This window comes from Grammomys surdaster, unplaced genomic scaffold (assembly GCF_004785775.1).
Source record: "Grammomys surdaster isolate TR1022 unplaced genomic scaffold, NIH_TR_1.0 373, whole genome shotgun sequence".
Classification (NCBI taxonomy): domain Eukaryota; kingdom Metazoa; phylum Chordata; class Mammalia; order Rodentia; family Muridae; genus Grammomys; species Grammomys surdaster.
Genome location: NW_021604792.1, coordinates 8,980,912 through 9,001,042, shown reverse-complemented (window position 1 = coordinate 9,001,042; position 20,131 = coordinate 8,980,912). Strand labels below are relative to the sequence as shown.

Sequence of the window (20,131 nt, the reverse complement as noted above, 5' to 3'; positions counted from 1 at the left end):
GAATACAAAATATATCAGTATTGAGAAACATTTATCTAATGAAAGATAAGTATAACAAATAAGCTAGCAGTTCTTTCAGAACTGTATTCGAAAGTATGTGAAATATTTTCCTAAAACTACAATATGATTAAGATAATACACACCGGCCATTTTATTGAGGCGAGGAGAATTCCTCATGGCAACCGCGGCAGAGTAGCGTTTTCGTTAGTGGCTTTGTGAAGGTGTTCGCTGCAGAGACAGGTTGCAGAATTCAGCTGCCATGGGGAATGTTTTTGGAAAGCTATTTAAAAGCCTGTTTGGGAAAAAGGAAATGTGGATTCTCATGGTGGGCTTGGATGCAGCTGGCAAAACGACGATCTTGTACAAATTGAAGCTGGGAGAGATTGTGACAACCATTCCTACCATAGGTTTCAACGTGGAGACTGTGGAATATAAAATATCAGCTTCACAGTCTGGGATGTTGGCGGCCAGGACAAAATCAGACCTTTGTGGCGACATTACTTCTAGAATACTCAAGGTCTGATTTTTGTGGTTGACAGTAATGACAGAGAGCGGGTCAACGAGGCCCGGGAAGAACTGACCAGAATGCTGCAGAAGATGAGCTCAGAGACGCAGTCTTATTGGTGTTTGTAAACAAACAGGATCTTCCTAATGCTATGAACGCAGCAGAGATCACAGACAAGCTTTGCTTACATTCCCTTCGCCAGAGAAACTGGTACATTCAGGATACCTGTGTGACCAGTGGAGATGGGCTTTACGAAGGCCTGGACTGGCTCTCTAACCAGCTCAAAAAACCAGAAGTGATCAGAAGCAACCCATTTCCCATGCATTGTGGCAAAGCCAGCTGGCCTTTCCTGTGTGCATGTGAGCATGTGAGGAGCCCATGGGGCTGTGTGGCTGGGAGTAGGGGCAGCTTTCTCACACCATGCCTTATCCACGCTATACAAAAACCAGTATTCCATTTTAAGAAAACCAGTGCTACATTTTGAATGCTACCTTCCATTTCACTAGCTTTGATGGTCATTTTTGCTGAGGCCTCCCAGGGTGTGATAGCCAGAGTGTCTCTAGGCTGGAAAAGAAGAAAGCTGGAGCTAGACAGGTCCGTTGTTGCAGTCCTGGGTCTGGTCTCTCCATACACCCGGAATCCTGTTGGACTTCAGTGTCCTTTTATAAAGAGAAAGGAAGGTTCTGTCATTCTTTCCATTGTGCCAAAGCGAGCGGCTCACTTGTAGTGCTTTAAAGCTATCGAGAAGAAAAGATGCGTTATTACCACAGGTGTGAAGAGGTTCAGAGGGGACTACTTCTCAAAGTTCTGTTAGTTCAGACTGACTCATTTAGCTTGTTTTAGCCCAAGGAATCAGTGACCTTTTTCATTAGACTCTCAAGACTGTAACACTAGAGACATTTCCAGCCTGTCCCATACTTGCCAAATGGAAACTCTGTGGGCTGTTGGCCCAACAGGAGGCCAGGACTCTTCCCCAGGGCCTCATGTCTTTAGTGGAGTGCAGGTTGGCTGGAGGAAGTGAAGTGTTCTGGCATCATGTCTCAGGCCCTCGAGGCTGCTGCTCCCACTTCTTTGCTCTGCGCTGTGTTCTTCACATGAAGTTCTTCACAGTTGTCCTGGGTGGACTTGTCACTGTATCCCATTGTCCTGGTCTACTGTAGGCTTTTGGTTAGTATCTGTTTCCAGAACTGCACACCCATGAGTTCTGAGAGTTTGCGAGAAAGTCAGGAGGTTAATGTAGGAGATGACGTTCCCAGTGACCCCTGATACTCTCTGGGTTGGTGCTAAACTTTGCTCTGAGAAGCATCTTTACTTCGCCTGCTCTCCCGGCATAGGCTCCCTCCTCCATGGCAGTGGCATCTGAAGAGACCCTTGGAAAAGTGTGCTGTGTTGTCTTGCAGATGTACCGATAGGAAGGCCCAGAGAGGAGCTGGCTCCAGCCCTAAGCCCTTCTGGCCACACAGCTCTGGGCCACATTTGTACCTAAGCCCTTTTTCTGCCTAACATTTTAAAACTCCTTTTAGAAAAAAAATTGATCCCTGCTACAGGAGGGGGAACACAAACTGAACTTCTAATAAATCGTGTTCATTGATAACAAAGTTATACCAGGAAAAAAATCCCACGCCATTGTAAATGTGGGCTGTGATGTTTTTCTTTAAAAAATATCTTAAAGAATCTTCTTTGCAATACTGGTGACTTAGACCAGATGTGATTTTTAATCAGAGATGAATTCCAGAGAAATGTTGAAATTGTACACTTCCCATTGGCTGGGAGCCTCTTGCCCTTTGTAATTATGCTTAGTATGCCTGGTCTGGTGCTAGGCCACAGTAAACGTAGTGACTGGTTAGAGAATAAAGAACTTACTTAGGAAGTAAAAAAAAAAATAATACACACCAACAAAAATTTATTATAAATAATAAATTAACAAATTATGAATAATTATTAATAAGGATACAAACTCATCTAATATATAAATCCTGTCTTTTAGCAAAAACTTCAGCAAATCATTATTCTAATAATATATTTAATTTTTGAAAGCACAGTTCTTAAATAAACCAGAAACCACAATATGTGTCAAGGATTTACTAATAAAAATATTTTCTTTTATATTATTGTGATTCTGTTATATATTAATGAAATGATAGTACTAGTTATATGACTATTTTATAAATTTGGAATGCAAATTATATGATGATTCAGTCAGAAGTAAAAATGAAAAGGTCCCTGCACTACATCAGACTTCATAATAAAACAGGCAAAGAATGGTGCACTCAAAAGGAGATATTTGAAAATTACAAACAAATATTTTGCATTCATATCTGTGAGCATATTCCTTGGGAAATGTATTTAGTAGATTAACTGATCAAATATAAACTAAATCAGGCTGAATAAATCACAGTTGTATTTACAAAAAAAAAGTAGGTAAGACAGAACATGAATATTTTGCTCTATGAAGAAAATTACTCTCAGCAGTTAGCATATATTAACATAGTTAATGCTGAGAATAATGATGCCCCTTTAGTAACATAAAGTAAAGGTAAAAGAGATTATATAGCATCATCAGCTCCCATAGTGAGAAAATGAGAACAATTAAAATGTCATTAGACGCAAGCTACCATTGTCTTCTTCTCCATGGTCTGCATTCATCATCTCTTGGTGTCTGAGTGGACTGATCTCAGTACCCTCCATAGATAGAAAAGCCTATAGATGTTTAAGTGGCTTGCTATGAAATGACAATATTCACATGTCACCCAAGAATATTCTCTCATATACATTTAATTTGTTATAGATCATTTCTTATGTAATATGATATAAATATTGTTTAAACACCTGTTATTTTCTACTGTTTAAAGGGCTGTGACAAGAAAAAAAGAGATGATCACAAACGTGTTTTAGGGATCCAGTCACTCCACATCTTTGTGCCTGAATTTCAGCCACAACAATACAGAAAGAGAAGACAGCCACAGTTTACTGTTTCTTAGAACCTGGACAGAAGAGTGGGTAAAATGATAAAAGACTACAGCATCTTGGCAGAACATCACAGTGACATTTTTTCTTCAGCATTTCAGAGACCCAAAGTTGTACAAAAAGATGCAGGAAGAAAATGAAATACACAAGGACAAAAGCAAACATGCTGTGAAGGCTCTAATGTGACCCACAGTGTTAGTGTCTCAATATCCTAAGGCACTGACTTGCAAGTTCTTGTGATGTTTCCTCAGGGAGAATATGAGCAGGAAAAAGGTGATTAGACACAGGATGAAAGGTACAAAAAGTAAAGCTGTGTAGGATTCAGAGAAACTTCTGGAGTCTCATTCAAACTAAAACAGTAAAATGCATTTTCTCCATATATCCAACATCCAAAACAAAATTATGTATATACATTCATAATGTACTTTTAAAAATACAGCACCAGAACTGCCAAGCAGAATCATTCACATCACTCTTTAACTCTCCACTTTAGATGACAAATTATGGTGCTTAAAATGGCCATCTTGAAATACAAAACATGTTGATGTAGTAAGCCAGAGACTAGAATGGGTACCCACACTTCAGGAGACATAAATACTTCTAATATTTTTTTCCAACCATAAGTAAAGCTGAGTATAACATATGGATCAGTATACTTATGAATATTGAATACAGCAAATATTTTGCAGGATGGCAAGGACAGCGAGGGTTTGGTCCACTACATTGATCTTTCATTTCTTGTCCCAGCCTGTGCAGTTAACAAAACACAAATGCATTATAAGATTTTCTGTTATGAATTCTCAATTAAAATCATCATTAATCTTCTCATGAGAATGTCATCCATTGTCTCTCATCATGACTCAGTTTTTAAAATCCTTGAAGAAAATTTGAGATGGTTACATCATACACTCATCACATTTTTGCTTCTCCATCTCTCATCTTAAATAACTATAAGCAGACAGCAAAATTTGCTAAGCCAAGGACTGGGTCCATGGCTTCCTTCACATGTGTATACTTTCCCTCATGGTTAAGATGCATTAGTGCTCTGCACACATAATAGCCTTAGATATTTACTAACCAATGACATGTGATATGTTGAGTTGTCATGTGCTAAGCTACAAACATTGCATTATCTTCTGTTTATATCTTATTTGTATACTTTAACCTAAGTACTTGAATTTAGAACAAACTACATTAGAAAATATGAAAAATGGATATAGAAGTCAAGGGGATATGTGGAACTTTCTGAGCTCAGGATTTCTCAGCAATGTATAAAAATACCTCAATATTTTCCTAAGGTACTTCCTACAATATCCAAATATCTAATAGTATCGCAGGCCAAGCATTCTATTCTTGAAGTATTGAGGACAAAAATGAGGTTTTCTTATTTGATTTTTCTCAACAAGGTCATTGATAAATACACAGGCAAATATACACAAATAAACTTTTAAGTAAAAATCTCCCTTTTCTACATTTTAATTTATAAATTTTATAGTATTGTTAACCACCTAATTCATGGGTGTACTGTGCCAATTGATCATACAGTATTTAATGATGCTTTTGAATAACTGATGCAAAAATAATGTAAATACTAGGTATATTTGGGGCTACTTTACATAGGCATGTAGAGTGGGATCAGCTTTCCTGTTTGGCTATGAACCATATACTGATCAGAAATGAGTTTATCTACCCAGGATTCTTATTATTCTACCTGTTGCTGTTCATTTGATCTGATTATTTTTATTAGCACAAAGGTCCATCCCTCCCATTCACACTTTTTAATGATCATAACTCACAGCTGTCATTGAAGATGAAGAATGGAATGCAACCTGGGAAAGGGTAGAAATGAATATTATGAAAAAGTGAAAGCTTAGTTGCCAGAGTTCTAAACAAATAAACTTTATAGTTAAGACATATACAAAAATACTGAAAATCAAGTTTTATAGATTTCAGCAATGAAGTACTGTGAGGAGAAACCCAACACAGCTATGGCGATTGCTGAAAGAGGTATACTTCCTTGTTACAGAACATTATGTCTCTGCTTGAATATGAGAATTCAATCAATAAAGAAATTACAGAAAAGTGTTTTGTAAAACTTCACTTTGTCAAAAGGTAACATAAAGACATGTTGAATTATATATTCTTTAAAAAATTTCATTAATAATTGCTATGCATATTAAATCCATTTCCTAATGACTAGGACTTCTAACATTTCTTTAAGTGATTCTCAGCCATTGTAGATAATTCTGTTGTGAATTCCCTGTTTAGCTCTGTAACAATTTATTTATTTATTTTTTATTTTGATTTCTTATGTGTCTGGCTTAAACCTGTGCAGAGTATCTCAATCTTTTTTAATTAATTTTTATTGAATATTTTATTTACATTTCAGATGTTATCTCCTCACCCCGTTTCCCCCCGCGACCTAAAAACTCCCTATTCCATCACTGCTCCTCCTGCTTCTATGAGGATGTGGCCCCACTATCCCACCCACTCACTCCCACCACATGGCCCTCGAATTCCCCCACACTGGGGCATCTTGCCTTCACAGGACCGAGGACCTCCTCTCCCACCTAGTCCCAACAAGGCCATCCTCCCCTGCATATACAGCTGAAGCCATGAGTCTCTCCCTATATGCTCCCAGGCTGGTGGTTTAGACCCTGGGATATCTGGCTGGGTGGTATTGCTGCTCTTCCTATGGGGCTACAAACCCTTTCAGCTCCTTCAGTCTTCTCTCTAACTTCTCTATTGTGAACCCCATGATCAATTCAATGGTTACCTTTGAGTATCTGCCTCTCTATATGTCAGACTCTGGCAGACCTCTAAGGAGAAAGCCATATCAGGCTCCTCTCAGCATGCACTTCCTGGCATCCACATCAGTGTCTGCCTTTGGTGACTGCAAATGGGATTGATACCCAGGTGGAGCAGTCTCCAAACAGCCCATCCTTCAGTTTCTGTCCCACACATTGTCTCCCTATTTGTTCCCATGAATACTTTGTTACTTCTTCTAAGGTAGACCGAAACACTCACAAGTTAGTCTTCCTTCTTCATGAGCTTCATGTGGTCTGTGAGTTGTATCTTGGGTATTGAGAGCTTTTGGACAAATATCTGCTTATCAGTGAATGCAAACCATGTGTGATATTTTGTGATAGGGTTACCTCACTCAGGATAATATTTTCTGGTTCCATCCATTTGCCTAGGAATTTCTTGAATTCTTTGTTTTTAATAGCTGAGTAATACTCCATTGTGTAAATGTACCACATTTTCTGTATCCATTCCTCTGCTGAAGAACATCTGGGTTCATTTGAGTTCCTGGCTATGATAAATAAGGCTGCTATGAACATAGTGAAGTGTGTGCCCTTGTTACATGTTGGAGCATTCTGGGTATATGCCCAGGAGGGGTATAGCTAGGGCCTCAGGTAATGCTTTGTCCAATTTTCTGAGGAACCGCCAGACTGATTTCCAGTGTGGTTGTATCAGCTTGCAATCCCACCAAAAATGAAGCAGTGTTTCACTTTCTCCACATCCTCACCAGCATCTGCTATCACCTGAGTTTTTAATCTTAGCCTTTCTGACTGGTGTGCGGTGGAATCTTAGAGTTGTTTTGATTTGCATTTCCCTGATGGCTAAGGATATTGAACATTTCTTTAAGTGTTTCTTGGCCATTTTCATTTTCCTCAGTTGAGCATTCTTGTTGAGCTCTGTACCCAATTTTTTAATAGAGTTATTTGGCTGTATGTGGATTTTCCATTGTTTTTGCTATTATTGAAGACCAGCCTTAGTCCCTGGATATAAGAAATTATTTTAATTTATTTTGTATATGTTGAGGCCTGTTTTGTGACCAATCATATTGTCTATTTTGGAGAAAGTACCATGTGGTGCTGAGAAAAAGGTATATGCTATTGTTTTAAGATGAAATGTTCTACAGATATCTGTTGAATCCATTTGGTTCTTAAATTCTGTTAGTTTCACTGTGTCCCTGTTTATTTTCCGTTTCCATGATTTGTCCATTGCTGAGAGTGGGATGTTGAAGTCCCTCACTATTATTGTGTGAGGTGCAGTTTGTGTTTTGAGCTTTAATAAAGTGTCTTCTATGAATGTGGGTGCCCTTACATTTGGAGCATAGATATTCAGAATTGAAAATTCATCTTGTTCAATTTTTCCTTTGACGAGTATGAAGTGTACTTCCTTAACTTTTTTGATTACTTTTGGTTGAATGTCGATTTTATTCAATGTTTGAATGACTATTTCAGCTTGGAAAATTGCTTTCCAGTGTTTTACTCTTAGGTAGTGTCGACCTTTGTCACTGAGGTGTGTTTCTTGCGTACAACAAAATTCTGGATCCTGTTTATGTATCCAGTCTGATAGTCTGAGTCTTTTTATTGAGAAATTGAGTCCATTAAGAGATATTAAGGTAAAATGCTTGCCATTTTCTGTTATTTGTGTTACTAGAGGTGGAATTATGTTTGTGTAGCTATCTTCTTATGGATTTGTTGGAAGATTAATTTTTTACTTTTCCTAGGTTGTAGTGTCCCTTCTTGTGTTGGAATTTTCCATCTATTATCCTGTATAGGGCTGGAAAGATATTTGTGGAAAAACATTGTGTAAATTTGTCATGGAATATCTTGGTTTCTCCATCTATAATGATTGAGAGTTTTACTGGGTATAGTAGCCTGGGCTGGCATTTGTTTTCTCTTAGAGTCTGTAGGATATCAGTCTAGAATCTTATGGCTTTTATAGTCTCTGGTGAGAAGTCTGGTGTAATTCTTATATTCTGCCTTTACATGTTACTTGAACTTTTTCCCTTACTGCTTTCAATATTTTTTCCTTGTTTTGTGCATTTGATGTTTTGATTATTTTGTGACAGGAGGAATTTGTTTTCTGGTCTAGTCAATTTGGAGTTTTTTAGGCTTCTCGTATGTTCATTGGTATCTCTTCCTTTAGGTTAGGAAAGTTTTCTTCTATAATTTTGTTGAAGATGTTTACTGGTCCTTTTAGGTGGTAATCTTGGCTCTCTTCTATGCCTATCAATCTTAGATTTGGTTTTTTCATTGTGTCCTGGATTTCCTAGATGTTTTGGATTAGGAGCTCTTTGGATTTTGCATTTTCTTTGACAGCCATGTCAATGTTTTCCATGGTATCTTCTGTACATGAGATTCTCTCTTCTATCTCTTGTATTCTGTTTTAGATGCTTGCACCTATGACTCCTCATCTCTTTCCTAGGTTTTCCATCTCCAGGGTAGCCTCTCTTTGGGATTTTATTATTGTTTCTACTTCCATATTTAAATCTTAGATGGTTTTGTTTATTTCCCTCACCTGTTTGGTTGTGTTTTCTTGTTATTCTTTAAGGGATTATTTGTTTCTTCTTTAAGGGCTTCTACCTGTTTACCTGTGTTCTCCTGTATTTCTTTAAGGGAGATATTTATGTCCTACTTAAAGTCTTCTACCATTATCATGAAAAGTGTTTTTAAATCTGAATCCTACTTTCCTGGTGTGATGGGTTTTCCCGGACTTTTTATGGTCGGAGAACAGGACTCTGATGATACCAGGTAATCTAGTTTTCTGTTGCTTATATTCTTCTGCTGCTTGCCTTTTGCTGTTTATCTCTAGTGCTGCCTGAACTCACTGCTTCTGACTAGCACCTGTCTCTCCTTTTATCTTTCTTGTGTCAGAACCCCTTAGAGTCCAGTTGTCCCTGTGATCCTGTGATCCTTAGATCCTGGTTGTAATAGCTCCTCGGAGTCAGGCTGCTTCTGGGATCCTGAAATCCTGGTGTGTCTAAGCACATTTTATATATATCAAATTATAGTTTTATTTTTAATAAATATTATATATATATGTATATGTGTATATATATACACATATACATATATATATACCTTTTATTTCTTACTTTATGCACTTAAAATTTAATTGACATAAAATTGATGTTATTTATTACTGTAAGATTGTCTTATGTGTAAGGGATCTACACTGATATAAAGTTTTGTAGATGTGTATTAATGTACAACTGGATTGAATTAAAAATGTTGGCATGTATTTCATAGCATTTAGACAGAACATGTTCTTGAATACTGATAAAGGTATATAAATTTAAAAATAATGATGAACACAAAATAAATAAGCAGAAGAATTTATTGTGACCTTTAGGATGTTCATAGTGATATGTAAAAAAGATCCTTAGTAATATGTACCCTTTGGATCCACATCTTTGGTTTTGAACCTCAGGCACATCAGCACAGAGATGTGCTAAGCCTTTCTAGCTTAGCATTTTCAAGAATCAGGACACAGGAAAGTACTTAGGGAGAAAGTTCTGGCATTCTTTGTGAACAAAATCCATAGCATTCTCTCCAGAAGCAGCGAATCCCAAACTTTAACAAGGAAGAGAAAGAAAATGACATGCACAAGGAGGAATTTGATTGTTGTCTGTAAGACTGATGCAGGCAGAGGTAATGGAAATATCTACATTCATATGTTCAGTGATGCATCTTCCTCAGATATTTCCACAGCGAGAAAATGATCAAAAGAAAAATGACCAGCCACACATGCAGAGTACAAACATTGAATAGACTTTTGGCAATAAAATAAGTATGGAGAGACTATGTGCTCAACAAATTCAAGCTGTAGGACATGTTAACCTTATATTCAAGTATAAAAATATCCAACTATATGTTAGTAGCTATAATGTATGAAAACTAGAGAATCAAAGACACAAACAGAGACACTGTCACTACTGTTTTAATTCTAACCTTAAAGTAAATGTAAGTAGTTTGAGAAAATTTTACTATCTTGAGAAGTTAAAAGATCAAAGATGCAACCCAGTTGTTAAAATGACTTGCACCTGTTGACACTAGAAAACATCTTGACCACTCCTTTAAGGACCCATGTCCCAGGGTAGAGCATAGAGAGTAATCAATTTTGTGTTGCTCCTTAAAACACAGTGGGAACAGCAGTGAGGATCTGATCCATTGATGAGATTTTTTTTTGTCCATGTCTATAATGTTGACCAAGGTATAAATCCATTTTCAAAGCTTCCAGTTATAAACTCTACATTCAAAATGATTGTAAATGTGCTCTGCAAGAGTCTTCCCACTTTCAAGTGTATGCTCAGTATCCTATATCACTGCTTAAGCTCTACTAAATACATATTTCTAAAATGATGTTCATGCCTAATTCTTAAAACCTGATAGCATGCTCCCTTAAATAACTTACATGTGTAATATACCAATCAATCCTGTGTGTTTCACTAATGACACCATACATTGTAATAAAAATCTTGTATTTACTCAGACATCTGAGATGAACATCATCCTGATGCTATGTGCCTCATGCAATAGCTTGGAAACTTTTTAAGGAAATAGTAGGTTATCTTGTGCTCAGATGCAAATAAGATACAATTTTTATATCATTTAACTCATTTTTAATCTGTATGAAATAATCTCATATCTGGGGTACTGGAAAAGTCACATAACAAAATTCTAACATAAATATAAACAAGAATATGACCTTGTTTATACTATTCCATTAACACCTTTTCTGTAAAAATATTTTAATAATAAGTTCCAAAATCCTGTATAAACACTATAGAATGTTCAATGAAATCATATAAAATATTATCAAATGTTTTCTTGGAAGATTTTATTTTCTTTAAATTTAATTTATCATTTATTTTTTATTTTTTTAAGTAATTTATTTATTTTTTCTCAAATCGTAATTCATTCACACAGGGGTTATAAACACAGAAAGGCAGGATGTGGCGAAGGGGATGACACTGGAGTGTGGGTGTTCAGGGGGAATACAGATATCTTTCAGAACCGGGTATAGGCTGGGTGAAGCTTCAGGGGACAGGTCACTATGACACTGCCTATGACTAACTTGTCCTTATCTATGTTGGTATTGTCTGCCAAGGCTAGTCATTTACGAGGTCTATGACTACTCAGGCTGGTAAATTTCCACAAAAGCTGCCTGTTTACAATAACGTATAGCCATCTGTTTCAATGCTTTTCCACTGAGACCCAAGACTTGGAGTTAGTATACATGTATGACAGGCCTATTGCTGATTTTAGGCCTATGGCTGATTTTCGGCCTTCAGTGTGTAATCAGGGATGCCCCTGACATCTCCTCCCTTCTCTAAGTATGGAAGGACTGTGGAGATTCTAATCTTTCGAAGGCAGGGATAGAGGCCTGACCTTCAGTAATTGAAGGGGACCTTGTAATGGTTCTGGTCCTCCTGTCGTTGTCCAGTAAGGCATGAGGGCCATTGGGAAAAGATCCACCCATTTATTTTTATAAGAATGGAAAAAGTTAGCTACTTGTACAGCATCTACGAGAACACCCAAGTTAAACTCCTGTCTGCAAACTCGACATAGCATTAGTAATAGTGTCAGGGTTTGGTGCCTGCCCATGGGATGGATTCCAATTTGAGCCAATCACCATTCTTTCAGTTTCTGTTCCAATTTTGTCCCCTTATTTTTTTTTAGACAAGAACAATTTGGCTCAAAAACTTTGAAGGTGTGTTTGCGTCACTCTTCTTCCACTGCGGGCCCTTTCTAACAACTGAAGGTTATTCAGGCTCCATTTCACTACTGTTTGGCATTTCGGTTAAGGTCAGACCCACTGAGTCCTGGGATCCTCTCACATCCCAAGTCTCTGGGACTTTCTAGGTTTCTCCTTACTGTCCATAAAATAAAATTCTCAACAACTATATCCACCCATAAACATTCATTTGAATTCAGATACCATTTGGATTAACATCAGTTATTCAATCCACTTTTTATTCATCTGACTCATGTAATACTCATTCATAGATTTTAAATGCAGTATTAAAATGCTTCTAAACATATATTATTGAATCTTAAAAATAAATATTCAACTAAAATTTACTTCAGTCACCAATGCTTATGAAGAAACACAATCTAACAACAAAGAATAGAAGAAACATTAGAGATTTCTACCAATTCAATAGCTAATATTTAACCAAAGGAACACTGATATAATTCAAATAACAATTAAGAAAAAACAGAGAAAATATATATCATTAACCTCGGAAGTGATTGAGAAGGACATGAAACACTGCAGTACATAGATATGAATTTACTCTCTGTCCTATACAGAATATTAATCCTAAAAGGAATTCTTTATACTGGCAAGCATAGAAAAGAGAGATATCTTGAATAGCCTTCTGACCTCTAAGTTCTTAGCAAGAAGGTGTCTGAGATCAAATGACTTACATTTAGGCTGGGCGCAGGGATTGTGTTGGAGTGAAGCATGGGAAAATTTTCAGGGTTAAAATTTTCTGAAAATATATGCACAAACTCCATAATTGTAGAAGGAGCCATCTTTCTAGTTTGACCTGTTTATGTACCAAAGATAAACTCTGAAGAGAATTTAAAAAAGTATAGACACCATGAGGTTAAATTCCTGTGTAGTGGTTGTTGGTACCAGAACTTTCAGAGATCTCAAGTCACTATGCTGAGTCCTGATGGGCTTCACTCAGCCTTTCACTGCACTTATTATTCTGATTGCTAAATATAAGCTGTAAGTTCCACCCAACTATAAAATGTTGTTTTGTTCCTTAGATACCAAGTATTGTATTGTCCTTATCTCTTCCCAGTGTTAAATATGGGTACATTTGGAAATAATCAATGTATTTTATTTTTTTCATACGAAGTTTTATGCACTGACTACATCAATAACACTTACACCAAGCATACTTCTAAGTAAATATCACCCTACTCAGATCTATACAGTTGCAATGAAATCCTTGCTATATCCTATCAACAACCGGAATCATTATTATTCATAAACCAAGTTTAGGCTTTATGTTATCATGACTCTGATTAAAAGATATTTTTGCATATGTGATATTAAAGTTATCTTTGTTAAAAATATAGGTATCACTAGTTGGACACCATGACAGTAAGAAAATGAATTGAATTTGGAAGATGTTGATGAGGCCTGCCTGGGTGAATTGAAGGGAAATAAGGTATAGATACATTAATTATATATATTTAATACATATGAAATTCTCAGAGAATGAATTTTAACTATAATTCACTAAATATACCAGGCTCATAGATTTCATAGAAAAGCCTACATCACAACTTTACCAAGCTAACAATTCCTGTCCACATTCTAAATATATATCCTTATATACAGAAAAGTCTATCTCTCATCCATCAACAAAGGAACTTCTTTTTGCAATAGAGAGAAACTATTACAGATAAATGCAGTGGATCAAAACGCAGAGAATAAGTGATTCATGATTCCCATTTCTGACTGATGTATCTATAACAGAATTCCTACACTAAAGGGTCCAAGAACACTATGAAAGACTGGGCAGCAAAACAAGACAAATAAGAACTGCACTGTGAAATTGAATCTCCTAGAAATGTGGTGGAAGCTACTCCTATGAAGTCTCAAGATGGCTTCCTAAAATGAGATGAAAAGGAAAAATACCAGTAGAGAAGCTACTGTGGAAGAGGAAATTCTCAAAGGCCCCAACACTGGAAAAAGAACAACAGGAATTAGAAAATACTATGAGTGTGTGAAAATAGTCTTCCCAGTAATCGCTGAATAAGTTATGTAATATGAAGTGGCCTTCCCTGAGAACATATATACATAAATTAGCATTCTACCAATTGAAATACTGTAATTATTTAATTTAGGAAAATTTGTGTTTATGCAAATGCACATATATGTATATATGAAAAAACTTAAAATTTTCATGAGATTGAGAGAAGGCAATGATAGGGTACATAGGAAGGACTCTAGGTAGGAAAAGAAAAGGCAAAAATGCTAGCAAAAAAATACCCTGCTAAGCCATTTCCTTCTAAGAATCTTAGCTTTCTCACATGCAAAAAACATTTCACCAGACATATAAGAATGAAAGGTATGAAATGCACAGATTATCTGCTGCAAAAATATTAAAGCATCTACTTTTATATGAAACACCCACATTTTATTGAATTTCATCAGTTTTTCCATAAAATATCTTCAAATAGTGACCAAAAAATAGGTATTTCTTGAGCTTTTGGTTAAGATCGACGACAGAGAAGATGTTTATAAGATGTTTCTAGTTTTTTAAATAAATAAGTAAATAAATGTAGCCATTATATTAGTAGAACTAAGAAAAAACTTACCAAACAACAACAGAAACAGTAAATAATGACTTGAAGAATTTCATTTTAAATGTAGTATAAAATTTCTAAAGTTATTGAATATATTAAAAAATTTAAATTATAATTTCTATATTCCCATAAATTTAAACCACACAATAAACAGAAAATATGTAATCGCTTCTTCTTCCTATCCTTCTTACATATAAATTATTACATACTTATATGTAATTATATAATAAATATAAATTAAAGTTTACCTTCTTTAGGAATTCACATTTTTATATAGTGTTTGTGTTATTAAGCATATAAAATAATCTGTTTATTTCCTGTTCATCAGTTACAACTTACTCTAAATTTTTCTTCCTATGACAACCTGGTTGTTATTCCACCTAGTAAAATGCCAATATATGATGTCATAATGTGTTTGAAGTTTATAGGTGGAATCTTACATTTTATATGATGAACAACCTATATTATTTCAAGTAAACTATATGAGTTATGTCATTTGTTACATAAAAATTAAACTTATAAATAAAAATATTTGTAAGTATATGTCCTAGTTTGCTGTCTATTGGTGTCAAAAATATGACTAAAAGAAAGTTTCGGAGGAAAGAGTATATTTCAACTCATAACTCAGTCAATTTTGAATAGATGTCAGGGTAGGAAATCAAGAAAACAATCTGGAGGCAGAAACAGTCATGAAGGAATGCAGATTGTAGGCTTGCTCTCCGTAGATTGCTCAATCTGCTCCATTATAAAACCCAGAACCATCATCATAAAGCTGGCATGACCCATTGTAAGTTTGGCCTACCCACATCATTTATCAATCAATAAAATATTAAAAGAATTGCTGATTACACAATTAAATGTAGTTATTTTCTCAATTGAATTTCTTCTTTCAAGATGATCCATGTTGTGACTAGTTGAAAAATATACCAACCAGAGCAGTATGTAAAATTATAAAATTCTACATTAAAGTATATGTGTAAATATATATCCTGTATTTAGATTTATTATTCTAATATATTTGAAAGGAATAAACTGTTATAAAATTAATGTTTATTACAATTATTTCTTACATCCAAATAATCTGCACTTATAAAAGTTTTGTAATTATATATTAACAAACATAATTTTATATGTGCTTCATAAAGTATACATTTTTAGTTATCACTTATTCAAACAGCTATCTTGTAAGTTGAAAAAAAATAACAGTCTTTGTATAATTCAGAACTGAAAATTTATAAATTCAAGAATTTCTGGTAATCCATTTCCCTCTAAGATATGCAAAAAGATCCACATAAATGAACCGAAGGTCTGTGCACTCTAGAGTTCCCATCTTTTTGCCTGCACCTCAGCCACAGGAGTACAGAGAGAGAAGCATTTCTCAGTTTAGCATTGCCGAGAATCAGGACCCAGGAGTGCACTGAAGGAAAAGCAATTCTAACAGCCTGTTTGATAAAAAGCCCCAGCACTCTCTCCAGAAGCAGAGAATCCCAAACCTTGATAACCAAGAACAGAAAGAAAATGGAATACAGGAAGATGGAGGCAATCAGTGTCTGCAAGGCTCTCATGTGGGCCTTGGTGCTGGCATCTCTGCATCCTTGCGTACTGTGTCGCATCTTCCTCTGATGTTTCCACAGGGAGAAGAATAGCAGGAGAAATGTGACCAGTGACACAGTAAATGGTATGAATACAAAGGTGATGTTGGCAAATGGAAACAGCATAGAAAGCTGTGTGTTATTCAAGATGAAGCTTTTAGACATATTTACCTTATATCCAGTGATTAAAGTGTTATCAGTTGCATTAATAACTATAATATTTAAGCACAACAGAAGCAAAGACATTATCAATGTTCCTGTCATTACTTTTTTAACTCTGACTTTTAAATAAAGGAAAATAGTGTTGGAAAAATTTGCTATCTTGAAAAAACAAAAGATGCTGAGGCTTGTAGCCAACCAGAGACTAATCTGGTTGAAAGTTGTCGCTACACTGAGTATTATCCAAACAATTCTCTCTGTCATCCATTGTCCTGGGTATAGCATGTATAGCCACCAACTCACTGATACTAACCACAGCAGTGCAATTCTGGAGACGGCAAGAGCAGTGAGGATCGGATCCACTGAAGAGATCTTTCTTCCCTTGACCAAGTCCATGATGTTCACCACTGCTATGAATCCATTGCCAAAGTTGCCAATTATAAATTCCACACTCAGAATGACTATAAATGTGATGTGTAGGACACCATACATCTTGACTTGGATATTTCAATTTCTATTGTCATTACTTAAGATTCATTAAAACATGCTGCTAAAATGTTTTGCATATTCAATAAACAAAGCTTCATATCATGTTCCCTTAAACATATTACAGTTGTAATACCAAACAATCCATTAAACCTTGCTAATGATTGCATTTTTTCCATCATAAAAGTCTTGTATTTCCCTAAAGAGAATTGACCTCCATCCATATGTCATATGCCTTACACACCAGCCTAGAGACATTGCAAATTTTGATGAAGGAAATGCTGATCTCTTGTGCTGAGAAGCAAATGAAGATATATTTATTTGCATTGTTTTGCTCATTTTCTTTGTATATACATATGTTAATCAGTTGACATGAATATTAGGTAAATCACATGAAATGTTTATTTTTTATGTAAGGCAGCAAAAGTATAAATTTATATCTAGCAATTCCTTAGTATTACATGTCCTTAAAAACTTTTGAATCAGCCAGGTTCTAGCCTATGAATAATGAGTGAGTCACTCATTACAAACTATCCACAACCCAATAATCTTATGAAAATCTTAATTTATCAAAATCTCTGCATTGAGAAAATATATATTCATCATTTGATTTTATGCAAATAAATGAACATGACAATATTCACACACTTATTTGCATGCAAAACCCATTCTGTCAGCATTATTTTTTTTTTTGCCATTCAGCATTTTTGTAGCTCATGCATGACACTCTGACAATTTTAAGGTGGTGTTGTTTAAAAAATGCTAGTAATTATAAATATTAGAAAATTGATTGCAAACATTGTATAAAATTGTACTACATTATCACTGCATATGTAGATTATGTGTAAATATCATCTCAGTCTCAGGAAGCACTCACTAAGGGGAATGAGTCTATAAACACAACAGGGTTCCTTTGTCTTTTCTGTCTGATCATTGTTCCATAGGCTACATTTATCTATAAGTATCAAAGACCTATCAATTTATCTACTTCCCTTCACTATGCCAACATCAGTTCACTCATCATTACTACAGGCACAAACATACATAGCGTAACAAAATTTGAGATGAGTAACATTAGCTAGTCCTTCTTTCCTCTTTAATAAGCAATATGCATGTGAGGGCCAATAATACAATATGAGCAATAACTAATCAGTAAAACATGCATCATATTTATTCTGGTGCAAATGATTGACCCCTTTCTCAATTTCCAGAAGCAAGATTATTTTTTTTAAAATGAGAAATACAGAGAAAGTTTGAGAGCCAGATAATTATCTATAGTCATCCCTTCAACTATGATTAGATAAATGAATATAAAAAAACTATATGAGACTAATTTCTTTCATTCAAGGGAAAGAAACCTGGAGAGACTCTTGCAGGGAAGCAATGGGCAAATTTTCAAAAAAATACTAAGAATTAGATACACAAATGTTACAATCTATGTAAAACCAAGAGAGAGGCTCTAACTTTGAAACTTCCATGTATCAAAATGAACACTGGGAAAAAACAAAAAAACAAAGAAACAAAAATAAATAAATGTGAACAACCCTGATGTTGAGATTTGTAAAGTAGATGCTGCTGTGGCAGATCCCTGGACTGTACATCTCAAGTCTGTATTGAGGACAGCCTGAGCACTGAAAAACTTTCCTAAGCCTATCACTGTACTTTTGATTCTGAATTGGATATAGCCACATTTAGGTTTCTCCTGAACAAAGGTCCTATAGGAAGATAGTTTTCATTGCAGGTCATGTGAGAAAATAAAAAATTCATTTCATCAGACAGACATGTTGTCAGTCAATTACAATTAATGTTCTATATTGGAGGACATAGAAAGTACTTCCATTTCTTGTTCAGTCATTCATTCACAAGAAGTTTAATATATATGCGTATGTTTATGTGTATGTGTCTGTGTGTGTGTGTGTGTCTGTAAGTGTCTGTTTGTGTGTGTGTGTGTGTGTGTGTGTAGAGCCAGGCAGATCTCCATGATTTCACAGCCAAGTTGATAATCTACATTAAGTTACAGGCCAACCAGGGCTAAACAGTGAGATTCTTGACTCTAATATCAAAGACTAGATAAATGAATGACATTTTTTCATGATTCTAAATACTTTTCTAAAAGTTACTTTCACATGTATTTAGATAATTTGAATTTTAAATAATCCTATTTTCTTTCTCATTTCTTTTTTTTAATTATGTCTTTTTTCTCTATTTTTTTATATTTTCCCAACCAGCTTTTATACCACTTTAATTACATGCAAGTATCATTACACATATTATTGGGATTCCTTATAATCTTCAAGGTCAAAGGACTGTGGAAGAGACTGTGGAAGGGGCTTATGCATGTGGCAAGCTTTTGGGGCCACTTGGTAGGAATCTGACATTAGCCAGGGACAAGGAAATGGGCTTGAGGAAGGAATCTGACATTGGGCCATGACAAGGAAGTAAGTTCAGGCAGGAATCTAATTTTAGGCTAAAACAGAGAAGTAATTTCAGTCAGGAATCTAAATCTTAGGCTAGAACAAAGAAGTAGGCCTCAGGCATGAATATGACTGTGGGCTAGGACAAGAAAATAGGCTCAGATATTTTGGTTATCTTGACAAGCCCTTAGAAACAATGTTCACGAGGGTGATCACAGGACTTTGCTTATTTCCTTGCTTGTTCCTTGACTATTTGCATTTAATATATTGCTAGTTCCTCAACCTAGAACTGACCTAAATACTAGTGTGTAATTAAAGTGGATTAAAAGCAAATTGGGAAAAAATAAACCAGCCTTCACTCTCAGAACTGGCTGGGGTCATGCTATGATGCTGTCTAATCATCTTTTTTCTTTTTAATCCTCACTCCTGTGCTGGAGAACCTGTTGACTGACTGGGCTGGTCTGGTCAGATGGTGACTCATCATTGGAGCTTCAGTAAGTGGAATACAGTGAAGAACACCATGGGAAATGGAAGTGTGCCTGAAGTAAAGTAAAGAAGATTTGGGCCAGAGGTGATAAACCATGTGGAAGGGCAAGGTAATGATAAAATGTGTTTTGTGTATGTGTTTAGAGTTATGCTAAAATCTAGAACACTGAGGGATGCTTTTAGTCTGTGGACCCTGACTAGAGATAGTTTATACCCTAGACATAGGTTTGAGAAAAGCAGTCCTCCCCTACTAAAAAAGAAAAAGTAAAATTAAAAATAAAAAACAGTTTCCATTGGCCTTAGGACCCCTACAACTGTAGTTAGGAGTCGAGCACAGCTGGAAAAGCCCTGCCATCGGTTCATTGTCTGTAAAAGCCTCTCTTAAAGGGGCCAATA

General features: G+C 35.6%; 1 protein-coding gene and 1 pseudogene across 1 annotated transcript; one reads left to right on the top strand and one right to left on the bottom strand.

Moving 5' to 3' along the window:
* Positions 1-259: 259 nt before the first annotated feature.
* On the top strand, positions 260-989 carry LOC114632399 (annotated as a pseudogene).
* A 14,877-nt stretch (positions 990-15,866) lies between these two features.
* Positions 15,867-16,841, bottom strand: LOC114632334 (taste receptor type 2 member 116-like). The gene has a single exon (XM_028780871.1). The coding sequence runs from the start codon at positions 16,839-16,841 to the stop codon at positions 15,867-15,869; it is 975 nt and encodes a 324-aa protein (XP_028636704.1).
* Between the last annotated feature and the right edge of the window lie 3,290 nt (positions 16,842-20,131).

Excerpts from the sequence above, each read along its gene's own strand:
- LOC114632334 (XM_028780871.1), bottom strand. The coding sequence starts at position 16,841 with ATGTATGGTGTCCTACACATCACATTTATAGTCATTCTGAGTGTGGAA.